Below are 14,614 nucleotides of genomic sequence, written 5' to 3'. Positions count from 1 at the left end.
CCTCTGGAAAATCATCATTAATGGGCAAACCATGGGAATTATGTGTGATAGCTAGCCTTGAAAGGTGGTCTGCTACCACATTCTCCACTCATTTCTTGTCTTTGATCTGGAGATTGAACTCTTGAAGCAAGAGAATCCATCTAATCAGCCTTGTTTTAGCATCTTGCTTAGTCAACAGATACTTCAAAGCAGAGTGATCAGTGAAAACCACAATGAAAGACCCCACCAAGTAAGCACGAAACTTATCCAAGGCAAAAACTACAGATAACAATTATTTCTCGGTGGTTGTGTAGTTTCTTTGAGCCTCATTCAATGTTTTGATCACATAGTAGATCACATAGGGTTTTCCATCTTCCCTTTGCCCAAGAACAGCTCCTATGGCAAAGTCACTAGCATCACACATTACCTCAAAGGGCAATTGCCAGTTAGGAGCCCTCACTATTGGTGTAGTTGTCAGAAATAGCTTCAATTCTTCAAAACTCCTTTGGCATCTATCATCCCATATGAATTTAGCATCATTCACCAATAGTTCACAAAGAGGCCTTGCAAGCTTAGAGAAATCTTTGATAAACCTCCTATAAAACCCGGCATGGCCAAGAAATTGCCTTACTCCTTTGACATTTGTTGGGGATGGCAACTTAACAATGAGTTCAATCTTTGCTTTGTCAACTTCAATGCCTTACTTGGAGATAATGTGCCCAAGGACAATCCCTTGGTGTACCATGAAATGACACTTCTCCCAGTTAAGCACTAAGTCTTTCTCAATGCATCGGTTCAGAACAGCTTCTAAGTTGATCAAGCATTCCTCAAATGCACTTCCATATATAGTGATATCATCCATAAAGACTTCCATAATATGCTCCACCATATCACCGAAAATGCTTAACATGCATCTTTGGAAAGTTACGGGTGCATTGCATAAGCCGAAAGACATTCTCCTGTATGCATAGGTTCCAAATGGGCACATGAAAGTGGTTTTCTCCTAGTCTTCAACATCAATTTATATCTTAAAGTACCCAGAGTAGTCATCTAAGAAACAATAAAAAGGATGCCCAGAGACCCTCTCAAGCACCTGATCAATAAAGGGCAACGAGAAATGGTCCTTCCTTGTCATCGCATTCAACCTCCTGTAATCGATACACACCCTCCAACCTGTAGTGAGGCATGTAGAGACATCTTCTCCCTTATCATTTTGCACCACCGTGATCCCAGAATTCTTTGGCACAACTTCAGTAGGACTCACCCATGGGCTATTTGATATGGGGTAAATAATACCGGCCTGAAGTAGCTTAAGAACTTTAGCTCACACCACCTCTTGCATGTGAGGGTTCAACCTTCTCTGAGGTTGACGAACTAGCTTAGCTTCATCCTCCATGTAAATATGATGGGTGCAAACTAAAGGGCCCATCCCTTTCAAATCAGAAATTTTTCATCCTATTACCTTCTTACATCTTCTAAGGACTTCAAGTAGACAATCCTCCTGATGAATGGTAAGAGTTGAAGATATAACAACAGGGCACTTCTTGTCTTCTTCCAAGTATGCATACTTCAACTCTGTGGGTAGTGGCTTAAGAAGAAGCTTTGGGGGCTCCTCCTTAACGGCTCTTTGCGTCTCCTCCTCATTGAATAAGGGTAGAATTTCTTCTCTCCTCTTCCAATGTGGCAAGGTAGCAGGAAAATTTGAGGGTTCAGGTAACCCTTCATCAAGATCCCTAAGACTCTCAATAAAATCCTCTTGCATTCTCTGATAACAATGCTTCTCCACTAAAGTGTCAATCATGCACACTTCCTCTGGATCTTCTTCTTCTTCCGGATGGATATGCTTCTTGTACAAATAGAAGATGTTGAGCTCTAATGTCATGTTGCCAAATGTGAGTTGCATGACTCCATTCTTACAATTGATGATTGCATTTGATGTAGCTAGGAATGGTCTTCCAAGTATGATAGGAACATAATTAGTTCATTTGACAATTGGATCCGTATCAAGAACAACAAAATCCACTGGATAGTAGAATTTGTCAACTTGAACCAAGACATCTTCGATCATCCCTCTTGGAATCTTCACAGATCTATCTGCCAGAGATAGAGTGATGGATGGTGGCTTCAACTCTTTAAGTCCCAACTGCTTGTAGACAGAGTAGGGTAGCAAATTCACACTTGCTCCCAAATCCAACAAAGCTTTCTCCACATAAGTCCCTCCAATACTCACTGAGATGGTAGGGCAGCCCGGATCTTTGTACTTCATTGGAGACTTGCACTGTATGATGGCACTCACTTGCTCAGTCAAGAAGGCTTTCTTGTTCACATTTAACCCTCTCTTTACAGTGCACAAGTCCTTCAAGAATTTTGCATATGTCGGCACTTGTTTGATAATGTCTAGCAAAGGGATATTGACCTTCACTTGCCTCAACACTTCAAAATTTTTTGATGCATTATTGGTTCCCTTTTTGCCATGCAAAGCTTAGGGAAAATATGGAGGCATGTGTTTCTTCATTATATCTTCCTTGATGACTATCCTCTCGGGTTCTTCATCCACACTAGAATCATGGTCATCTTTCTTTGTACTTTTCCCTTTTCTCTTTTCCTTTTCTATTACACTCTCTTCATCATGCTTTAGCTTGGATGTGGGCTGATCAACCTCTTTACCACTCCTCAAGATGATAACTGCTTTGACTTCTCTCACCTTTGAAGATTCTCCCTCTTAAGCCTCCACTTCATGGATACCCTTGGGATTTTGATGAGGTTGAGATGGAAACTTTCCTTTTTTTGCACTATGTTGAGGTTGGTAAGCCTTGAGATTGCGTATTGGACATTGTCTATCTTCTGAGACAGATCATTTTGCATTCCATCCATCATTTTGTTCAATGTACCCTCTACACTGTCAATTCTCTGATTCAGTTGAGCATTGATGGACTTCTAATCGCCCACAAAGTCTCCTACAACCTTGCTAAGGTTCACAATAGCTTGTTCAAGATTCGAGACTTGCTGAGGTGCTTGACCAGGTTGTGTGTACTGAGGTGGCTTTGGTTTCCAAGAGAAATTTGGATGGTTCCTCCAATTTGAATTGTAGGTGTTGCCATATGAAGCATTGTTATTGGGCTTAAATTGACCAATAACATTTGCTTGATCACCAAACATCTCTCTCACTGCTGGAATGGTAGGACACTCCTCCACCAAGTGCTCATAAGATTGACAAATGGAACAAGGCATAGCTTGCACTGATGTCTCAGAAATGGCTTGCACTTCTTGTACCTTCTTCATTTCTAGCTTTTCCAATCTTCTTGCCATAGCTGCAACTTTTGCCTTCATGTCAATGTCTTCATTCAAAACATACATCCCATCCTTAGCATTAGGTTGAGACTTCATTCTTCCCATCTCTCTAGCATTTGGTTCATCCCATCCTCTTGAAACTTTAGCCACATCACTCAAAAAGTCCATGGCCTCCTCCGGATTCTTACTCATGAAGTCTCCTCCACACATAGTTTCTAGGAGTTGCTTCATTGAAGAAGACATACCATCATAAAAATATCTCACTAAGAGTCATGTGTCAAAACCATGGTGAGGACAAGCATTAATAGCTTTCATGTACCTTTCCCAACACTCATAGAATTTCTCATTCTCTGTAGCTGAGAAGTTGGAAATTTGCCTTTTCAAACCATTGGTCCTATGAGAAAGGAAGAACTTCTTGAGAAACTCAACTTGCAAATCAGTCCAAGTTCGGATATTCCTTGGCCTTAGAGAATTGAGCCAAATCTTGACCTTATCCTTCAAGGTGAAAGGAAATAGCTTGAGCCTCATCAAGTCAATTGAAGCTCCTCTTTCTTGGAATGTATTACAAACCTCCTCGAATTCCTTAATATGCGAGTAGGGATTCTTACTTTCCATCCCATGGAAAGTAGGTAGGAGTGGCACAATGTGAGGTCGGATTACTAGCTGCTCAATGGGAGGCACTATGCATGACGGTGCACTCATACGAGGTGGATGCATGCGGTCCCTCATGGATCGGTATGCATTGAAATTATCCTCTTGACCATGTTGGCTATTCTAGTCTTCAGGTAGAACATCCATGATGTTCAAGCACACTTCCAACTCAGTTTCTCTAGGAGTTTCAATCTTCACAAGTCTTCCCTCAATATTTCTTATCCAATAGGGCATGCACAACTAGATATCACTGAAACAAAAGCAAAGAAAACAAAAGAAATACAATTCTAGGAAAAAGTTAAGGTTAGCTAAAAAATAAATAAAAGATAAGCTAAAATATAGATAAAGAAAAAGAATTAGTAAAAGAAAAAATCACCAAACTTGTGATGAAGATCACAAGTGTTCACCAAAAGTCATGTCAATATACTTTGGCACCATCCCTGGCAGCGACACCATTTGATTCGTCCCCATTGCAGTTATGCCATTTGATTCTAGCCCAGACGAGTGTTATCAACAAAATTTATAAAACCTAAATCACCTTACACTAGGGTAGCATAGCTAACATAGTATAGTGGCTCTAGGATCGTCCACAGGGACGGGTTTTCATCATACAGTTGACTTTAGTGAAGGAAATAAAATGGTGCTTTTCCTTATGAAAATTAAATTTTAAAGAAAATGGAATTGTGGTTGCAAAGATTGATTTTTAGTTAAGCAAAAATAATAATAAGTGAAGTTAACCACAAATAAAAGGTCTCTTGGAGCTTTAGGTCACTAGGATCGGGTTCCTTAGGCAAAGGGGGAGATTCCGGATATTTTCCTCGCGTTGGGGACAATAACATAAAGGATGGTTATTTCCCGAACCGGTTTTGTATTTAGCAATTAAGATTTGATCCAAAGGGTTCATGAAAAATGATAATTGCTTCCTATTAATGGCTTCAAACACTAAAGACCCTTTCCTTGAACCACCTTCCAATGGCTTGTAAATGATTACTAATAGACATCCATGGATCTAGCAATAAGCATCCATAGAATCCGAAAATCTTACCAAGTATTGGCCATTCAAGATGATTTTAAGGGATTTAAAGCTAAACCTTGAAATAAAAACCATTAATGGTTAACAACTACTTTCATTTAAAGCAAGGACAACTCCCATCTTTGCATTCGGGTCCTTCACCTAGCTTCCATCACTCTAAGAAACATAAAACCTAGCCACTCATCCCCTAAGAAAATCATCCTCAGAGGTTGTGTTGGCTAGAAATAAAAGTGAAAACAAAAATGAGAAGGAAAGGCAGAGCAAAAGCTCTGTATATTTCTTACTACGGGAATTTACAAGTGTTCAATGTTTGATATCTTAAATTATACAAAAGGATCTTCTTATATAGAGAGGTCTTTCCAACTCCCTTTTACAAAAGATGTTACCAAAAGATATATAAGAAAATATCTAGGTTGATTACAAGGAGAAAATAGGAAATTACACAAAATATCTGGAGATAAAAATCTAACGGAGTTGGTGCATAGGAAGATTTTGCATACCATGTGAAATTTCGCATGGTGTGCGAAATTCTTTGGCTGCCTCTTGTGGTTTCGTAGGGTGTGCGAAATTTTGCACAGTGTGCGAAATTGTCTTTCACTCAGTCCTACTCTCAGTCCTACAACTGCTCCTCCTCTTGAATTTCGCATAACCATGCGAAAATGCTAGTTGTTGGATTTCTTCCTCTGGTTTTCTTCCTTGCATCTCTGATTGGCTTAGCAACCTATTGCCAAGCTTGGAAAAGGGCTATGAAGTGCTCCAAAGCTCAGATTCTTCATGTATTTTGAGCTTTAACTTGCATTGCCATGGATTTCACAAAATTTTCCCTCATTCTTGGCTTGTTTCAATGATCAAATAGCTACCAAAAACACCAAAACTTGCCAAAAAATGGTTAGTAACCCTTGCTAAGTTCTTTAATGTGCCAATTGAGTTCAAATGTATTAACTACTACTCAAAAGTGTTTAAAACAGTTAGTTTCAAGCTATAAAAGAGTACTTTTTGAGTAGTAATCATTAAGTCAATTTCAAAATTGGATTTTGAGGGAGCCAATACTCTTATGAGTTCCAATAGTCCACATTCTAAGCTTATATTCCTTGATGACATGGTTTATGAGGGTTAGATAGGTTTTTAATTCACTTTTGTGCATAAGGACGTTTTGGTAATCACGCAAGGTTGCACATGGATAAATAAGTGGTATCTATAAACTGGGCTAATTGATTAATTAGGGTCTTGTATGGTTAATTAACTAATGCATTCATGGATAAATACCCTTTTAGAGGTTAGGGCTTCTATGTCTTGTCATTTTCTTCTTACAGTCCAGAAAGAGAACCCTAACCTTCACTCTTGTGATATCTATCATTTTAGTGCCTAGACATAAGGAAGAGTCATTGGACGGAAGATCATGGTGTTTACGAGATCCATTATGACTTTCGAGTTATCTACATTGATTGGAATCAATCCAAGAACATCCAGATCAAAGGTATGTGGCTTTATTCTCTAGATTTATGATTTTTGTGGTATCAATATTGGTTTTTAAATACCTGGTTTTCTAGTGCGATATATTTAGAGAGCCTAGGATAGATTTTCATGCACCCTATGAGATCCATGGCATGGTAACAGAGTAATTTGGGGTTCCTAACAACTGGTATCAAAGTCTCAGGGTAGATTTTAGCATGTTAAATCTATTTTAGGGTGTGCTAACTCTGTTCTGCAAGGTATTTGTATTCATCCCATGACCTAAAAGGATGAATGAACATAAATAGGATTGTTATAATTTTAACTATGTTTGGATTTGTTGATGATTATTAGTTTATTGTTTTCTCTAGATTGGGTTGTACACCTTATAAGGAGTATAGGATTTTTATTTGGATGTAAATTTTTTTTTCTTTTTAATAGATGGGTTACAGGCTCCAATATAAGAGCATAGGGAATTTTATTATTATGAAAAGTTCAATTTTTTATATCCATCTATGGTGATCCAAGAGAAAAGAAAGAATCTTGAATTTTTTTTTTTTAGATTTTATGGTGGTTGAAGAAAAAAGAATGATTCTTGGAAGTTCTTGTTTTGAGATCCATTGCTGCACAATGATGTCAATTTTAACTCAAAACTGGAACTATCTCTCAGTAGTTTCTTGGGGCAAGCCACTTTTGGATTTGAAGCTTAGGAAGTCAGGAATCTAATGCTTCAAACGGATCACAATTTGAAGTTGAAACGAGGAAGATATGGCTAATTGAAGTAAGGCTATGCAAAGTGCATGGAAGCACAATGACATCAACTTTGAGTTAAAATTGGGACCACTTCTACTAATTTTATTAGGGAAAATAAAAAATAGTTTTGAAGCTTAGGAAATCAAGAATCCAATGCCTTAAACTGATCATAATTCGAAGTTGAAACGAGGGAGATATGACAAATTAAAGCATGGCTACACAAAAGGCATGTTGTTATAGGATTGCATTTAGGTCTAATTCCTCTTGCTTATTTAGACTGAATTTTCTTGGAAATGCAGCTCATAAGCCAGAGACAAAATACGAAATATGGAGAAAATGGGGCTCATGCATGTAGCTATGGAGAAAAAGAGGGAGAGAGGGTGGGAAGATGGCTTTGTTGCGTAGGTAGCAATCGACTACCTGTTTTATGTGTGTGTGTATACACACACACACACACACACACACTAAAATAGGTATATATATATATATATATATATATACCATTTGAACGAGTGAGATTCAAAATCTCCCACCCCACACTCATATGAGGCACGTTATTGCCCACAGTACTATAGAATTTTCCTTTTTGCGAATTAAATTACATCTGAGTCTTAAATTTGATATCTAATTGATTGACGTGACCTTGATGTAGAAGGTATTCAGATTTTAAGACTTTAACAGAAATCGATCAACATCTTCCTCTCCTATTTTCTCCCAATCTCATTAGACGTTTATGTTTCAATAATATTGGCCAACATTGGTTCTAAAATCAATATTGATAAATGTGGTTTTAATATAAATTTTCTACATCCATTGATTTAAGTCAAATTTATTCATTTACTAAAACCAATATTAACAACTAGGATTTTAAATCATATTAAAAATACATACAATAAGATGAACTTAAAATTATTTTTATAACTATAATTTTATTTTGTTTAAAAAAACAATCAACAACTCTTGCCAACATGAACCTGAAGCATTATTTTACCCAAAAAAAATAAAAAATGGAATCATGCTTGTTTAGTATCTTCTCTAGTAAAAGGTGGCTTTCTTTTCTTTCTTTTTTTTTTTTTTTTTAAATAATCATGTTACTTTACTTCCTTTTTAATTTTTAAAGTGAAATCACCACTCTTCATGGGTCAAGTGTTTATTTTGATTTACAAACCTTTTGGGTCTTTCATATTTGACCCTCTTACATTTAAATTTAATTCCCCCCATAAATTTGCTACCAAGTGTCTTGCAATTGTGTTACTCTTTTCAATTACCATTGTTAGCATTTTTTCTATAATGTGTAGCCATTTATAATTGTATTTGTGTAATGGATTAATATATATTATTTAAGAATATCAACTGATAAATTAGTTGAATGGACGTCCAAGAGTCTTATGTATAGAAAACTAAAATTATAAATAGAAAGTTAGAAAATTTTCATTTACATGAAGATGGTGTTACAACTTTTGTAACCCTATCATTATGAGATTTAGTTTGTACATAAAGTTTATGAGTAATGGAGGAAAATGAAAAATTATAATCTACCTAATTACATGAATGCATTCAAGTTGGTAACCCATCATTATATATTAATTTGTACATAATGTTTATAAATAATGAGTATAACTCCCATGAAGTCTTTGATAAGAAGATAAAGAGATATAAATCTCCTTTACAATGAGGGGATTAACACTTTCTTCTCATCAACATCATGTTAGGGGAAAAACTAAATTTTTTTTAATGAATTCAAATGTTAAAATTAATTTGAAAAATATTTTAAATTAAAATTAAAAAAAAATAGAATTTTTTCTAATATTTTAAGAGATATATAAAAGAATTTAAACTAAGAATTTTAAAAGGAAATATTTCCAAATCTTTTTGAACTTAAGACATGAAATCTTTGTAGATTTTTCTAAAATCTTAACTTCTTAAATTGTTTTCCGTAAAATATGATTTCTAAATTGATATATATTATATATATATATATATATATATATATATATATATATATATATATATATATATATATATAAACCTTCTAGCCATTATTTTATGCGCTTAAGGTGTCAATCTTAGGGAACAATTTCAGTCAAGTAAATCTATGTACCTCTTCTTCATATTTAGTAGAGTTTATAAGGGAAAAAGGCTTAACAAGGAGAAAAAGGTTTCATAAAGCATCAAGTCGAAGAAAACACACAAAGTACTATACCCTTACATGTTCTTCACCATCCTCAAAGGTATTCAAGAATAAGTTGTACTAGACCCTCGATTGATTGTCAACTTCAAGAAAATACTCACATTGCCATCCCTTGGATTGTGATCAAAGTGATCAAATGGGAGGAAAATATTCTTTTTTGAAGAACACTACCATAAAGATTGTACCCCAAAAATATTTTGATATAAATAATCTTATATGCTTATTTTTCTTGTAATTTTGCTTATTTTTGCAGGACTCTTAAATTTTGTGCATATAGTTCAATTACTAGATGAAAGCCTTTTAAGGTCGTATTCCATTAGCCCTAGGAGATGCAGGGCCAATGAAAGGGTGCAGTGGGCTCTTCACAAATGGATGGTCCAATAACTGACGAGCAGTAGGCCGATCACTAGGGTTGACCTGCAAGCATTTAAGGATAAAATCTCGAGCATCTATTGACAAGGAATCAGGAACAAAAGGAAGTTCACCATGGCCAATCCTAAATAATGCTTGCATCTGCCAAGCCAAGAGAGATATTATGTTATTAAAACTCAAAATCTAATATTAGAGATGGACTACATTCTAAGTGGTAAGATTAATTATCAGGTAACACAATTATGTTCCTTTAGACACCATGTTTAGTACACTAGAATAGGAATGGGAATGGAAGCTGGAAATCCACTCCATTTTTCATTCATAACATAAAACAAATAGAACTTGGGTATAAAAAATTCAACCCAACTAAGTTTGCTATATATATGTTGATGATTATCTGATGATAAAGGGCTTAGGAGTGTTGTGTTGTAGGACCAGATCAATTTGAAAAAAATTCAATTGTTATATTTTTAACGTATTTTTTGTTTTCAATGTTCATATTCCTAAGATGTTATCAGGTGCGGGTTGTTTTCTTGTTCAATTCCTTGCATATGAGTTGAGATCTTCACCTCGATTTCCATAACTTCATGTCTTGAATTGAGAAAAAGAAAATTAAGAGGAAAAATAAGGCAATAAAACAAAATAATAATGAACATATATGAAATGTTTTACATACCCATTCATATTGAGGGTATGGATGTTGCTGAGTTAACATCTCTAATACAGTGCACCCAAGGCTCCATATATCAGCTGCAAGCCCATAACAATCGTTCTTCCTATACACCGCATTAACAACCTACAGTCCCACAACTAATTTGTAACATCAAAACAACTGCAAGAAACTACAATGTTTGGAGCATGTTGTGCCACATAATATAATGCAAAATTCCATGATTTGAGACCCGACCCAAATCCACCAGCCCAAAATCCATGAATCCTTGAATCCAAGAGTCACATAATGTTATAGTGTACACCTCCAAAAAGAGAAAAAGAGCAATCTATTTGATCCAGTTAATTGTTGTTTGAGACGGGATCAGGAAATATTTTGTTGGACTAGAAACAGCTTTAGAATGAAATTTTATTCTCAATCGGGTTCTCAGGGAGAAGGTTGGTAGTTCAATCAAAATACAAATGTCTGATGCTCAATCAAAATGATTTTCTCTTTCCTTTTTAAGCAATGAAGATGGCAAAGAGACGAAGCAAACCTCAGGGGCCGTCCAGAATGGAGACCCTTTACTAGAGTTAAAATCATTCGATTGGCAATGCTGAGAAGACATACAACCAGAAATATCATGTTAAGAAGTTGAGCATTTAAAAACAACAGAGAGATTGTAACTCTACTAATGAAACTAACCTTTGACAATCCAAAATCTGCAAGTTTCACAATGTGATTTTCAAATACCAATATGTTAGCACATTTGACATCCCTAGAAGATGATATAGAAACAATTAGTCTTACAAAAAAAACAATTTCTGTATTAGTAATGAAAAAATTATGCTTTCAAATGAGTCTAATGTCCTAAAACACCCTCAAGTCATTCCTTTTGTCTACCCATCACTTCTTATCAATGCAATTTCATGACCAAGTTAACTACACTTAATTTCCCTTACGTCCTATTGGTGCTAGTTCCAGTCTTACTAGTTATTCGATCCATTAGCCATCTCAGTCACACTCATCCAACAAATATCTTCCTATCCACGCCCATGCTATAGCCCGAGCTATTGCTTTTATTGTCACGTCACAACCATTCAATGAAAGCAGACAGGACATTTTGCTCGACACTGGAAGCAACTAAATGGCTTTGGTAATATTATTACTTTCACGAAATTTAAGGTTTCTTTTTTGTAAAGACATTTACAAGTGATGTTTCCGCATTGCCCGATCATCTAAAAGGCTGTTAATTCCATTTCATGGCCTAAAGGCCCTCATGAAGAGAGATTGAGGATGAGCCAGCCATAGAGAGAGAGAGAGAGTATGGATTACAGTATGAATATTTCCTTGATCATCATTTTCACTTCTCTTTGTTTCCCTTTTAGATTATTTCCCATTCCTCACACCATGATACTATGAAAGTAAAACATCAAATCATCAATAATTCCAATTGCCCACAAAAACAATTTGAAAACAATATTGAGGATATCAAAGCTGCAATAAGGAAAGACAAAATATGAATGAAATAACTGAAGAACTTTCTCAACAGTGAACCAATTTTCCTTGATCAAGCAGGGTGGTGCATATGCAATTCTCTTGGTAGCAAAGGCTGAAGAATTGAAACAAGCAGCACATACAACAGTGGAATGTGGATAAAATGAGATATAAATAAATAAATAACAAATAAAGCACAAGCAAGATAATCGAAGAGTTTAGCACTAAGATTATTTGTATCACCTGTGAATTACATGTTTCCCATGTAGATAGCTCAAACCATTCAAAATCTGCCTTGTGTATTCAGAGACTTGGGGCTCCAATAGTTTATGCTTTCTATAGAGATTTAACAGTGAACCTTCTGGTGCAAGCTCAAGAAAGATACAAAGTTTAGTCTCATCCTGGAATGGAAAGATATTTTATGAGTAATCAAGAAAAAAAAAAGTCACACATGATGTCCGATCCTCATGATGCAGTACGAGAACCAGTTCATAAAAGGAACATATAACTACAAAAACATGAAAAATACGAGTTCACCAAAAAAAAAAAAAAAATGAAGTAAAAAATGAAAGAAAAAAATGTTCATTTGATTATTTAGACAATCAATTAGAAAGTGAGTGAAAGAAATTATGCATAAACTTGTAGCCGCTCACATTCAGAAGTAGATCTGAATGTCATGCCAACATCCATGATGATCTCACCAAATTTTGGATGTAGCAACCACATATTTTCAATATAAAAGGGGTCAAGCTCCATCTTATGAAGCAATAAGCAAATACCAGCCTTGCACTCTATTGAGATCAAGAACCTAACAAACTTTTACAAACTGGGTTTCTTGCATATTTGACTAGGCAAAGACCTCACTTGTAAGAGATGGATCAACTTAATACTACCCTCCAGTGGAATCTAATTGAACTTGGGAATGACAACACCAAAGATTCATGCACTTGTAAAGATTTTGAATTCTATAATATTAGGATCCCTCCTTAGTCCTCTTAGGCAAGCAATGTGCCCTCGTTAAATAGGACAAATACTTTTAGGATAATTGTACAATCAAGAGAAAGGACTTGTGAATGCTACTGCTTGGGGGTTCCCAAGTTTTAGGTAGAAATGAGGGACATATGTCCACACGGATGCCACAATTTTATTTTATTTTATAAGAAAGAAGTTCATTGTGAAAGATAAGTATATACTAGTCCAAAAGTCAAATCTAACTACAATTCAAAATGGTTCATTAAACTTTCATGGTCCTTTCTCTTTCTTAGTCACCACTACGAGAAAAATGACTTTTAGTGACAATAATTTTAGTCGTATTTTAAATCTTGTCACTAAAACCATATTTTTAATGACAAAAATATATTTTTACCACTAAAGAATTTTTATGATTATATTTAATGACAACACAATTTCACAAGAACGTTTTGCCATTAATTCATTGGCGCCAAAGTTCGGTGCCCCCACAATTTGGAAAGAAAATGATTTAGTGACAACCATTATGTTATTGTCATTGATTTTATGTAGAATTTTGAATTTTTGTAATAATAATGTTGTCATTACTAATTATCCGCCACTAAAAATGAACTTTATTAGTTTTTTATGACAAATAATTATATGCCACTAAATACTAACATTTTGTGTCAAAAGTATAATATTGTCACTAAACATTTTGTATGCAAGTTAGTTCATTCAATTTAAGTCCTTAATTTTTTCAACACTCCCTCTCACATTGCTTCAAAAATGTCTTTTGGCTAATGACTCCCACAACAAAAGCAATGTCAAGTTTGGTTTGAGACAAATAAATTAACTTGCCTACTAATCTCCGATATCTTTATCTATTTACTAGTCTTTAGTGTGTTAGGATCAAAATGATTAGCATTAATTGGTAAACCTTTTGGTTTACTTCCAAGCATATATGTTTCTTTCAATAAATTTATAACATACTTTCATTGAGAGATAAAAATCCCGTGTTTTGATCTTGTCACTTTAATTCCCAAAAAGTATCTCAAGTTGCTGAGGTTTTTAATTTCAAATTCAATAGCCAACTTTGTTTTTAGACTTACCATCTTGTAGATATCATTTCCATTTAAAATGGTATCATCTACACTCATAATGAGAATAGTAATTCTCCCATCTTTATTGTGTTTGTAGAACATCATATGATCCCCTTGACTTTATTTGTAGTCCAATCTACGCATGGAAGTTGTAAATTTGTCAAACTAGGCTCTTGAAGATTACTTAAGACCATAGAGTGACTTCTTTAATCTACAAACATTTCCTTTTACCATAGATGCTTCAAACCCCAATAGAAACTACATAGAAACCTCCTCTTCAAGATCACCATGGGGAAAAATATTCTTTACATCAACTTGTTGCATCAATCAGTCACATAATTTGTTGTAATTAAGAGCAACACTCTTACAATGTTCACTTTTGCAATTGGGGAAAATGTTTCCTAGTAATCAGTCTCATATATCTGGGTGAAACCCTTTACTACGAGTCTAACCTTGCATCTCTCTATGGTTCCATTAGCATTGAACTTAATTGTAAACACCCACTTACAATTGATTGCCTTTCTATCTCTTGGAAGTTCTGCAACTTCTCAAGTGTTGCTTTTCTTTCTGGAGCCCTTATCTCATCTGGAACAACATCTATTCACTTTAGATTTTCTAATGCCTTTTGTATATTCTTTAGAATACTTACACCAAAGAGATTAGTAGCAAAAGCTTTACAAGTAGAGTTAAGACGA

The 14,614-nt window shown here is 35.1% G+C and overlaps 1 protein-coding gene across 1 annotated transcript; it reads right to left on the bottom strand.

Moving 5' to 3' along the window:
* Window positions 1-9,346: 9,346 nt before the first annotated feature.
* Window positions 9,347-12,624, bottom strand: LOC117925960 (mitogen-activated protein kinase kinase kinase 1-like). The gene is made up of 6 exons (XM_034845058.1): window positions 12,508-12,624; window positions 12,112-12,269; window positions 11,077-11,149; window positions 10,928-10,987; window positions 10,399-10,518; window positions 9,347-9,863 (listed from the first exon to the last, which is right to left on the bottom strand). Exons 1-6 carry the CDS (start codon window positions 12,622-12,624, stop codon window positions 9,651-9,653), a joined length of 741 nt encoding a protein of 246 aa, XP_034700949.1. The 3' UTR covers window positions 9,347-9,650.
* Between the last annotated feature and the right edge of the window lie 1,990 nt (window positions 12,625-14,614).

The sequence above is a fragment of the Vitis riparia genome, chromosome 12 (genome assembly GCF_004353265.1).
Source record: "Vitis riparia cultivar Riparia Gloire de Montpellier isolate 1030 chromosome 12, EGFV_Vit.rip_1.0, whole genome shotgun sequence".
NCBI lineage: Eukaryota > Viridiplantae > Streptophyta > Magnoliopsida > Vitales > Vitaceae > Vitis > Vitis riparia.
This window is presented reverse-complemented; position numbering and strand designations above follow the sequence as displayed.

Bases quoted from the DNA above. Each gene is read 5' to 3' on its own strand.
- LOC117925960 (XM_034845058.1), bottom strand. From the start codon at position 12,624: ATGGAGCTTGACCCCTTTTATATTGAAAATATGTGGTTGCTACATCCA. The intron at 12,270-12,507 runs GTTTATGCATAA...TTTCCATTCCAG, and splicing joins CTGAATGTGAGCGGCTACAA to GATGAGACTAAACTTTGTAT. The intron at 10,519-10,927 runs GTTTGCTTCGTC...GTGGGACTGTAG, and splicing joins CATTCTGGACGGCCCCTGAG to GTTGTTAATGCGGTGTATAG.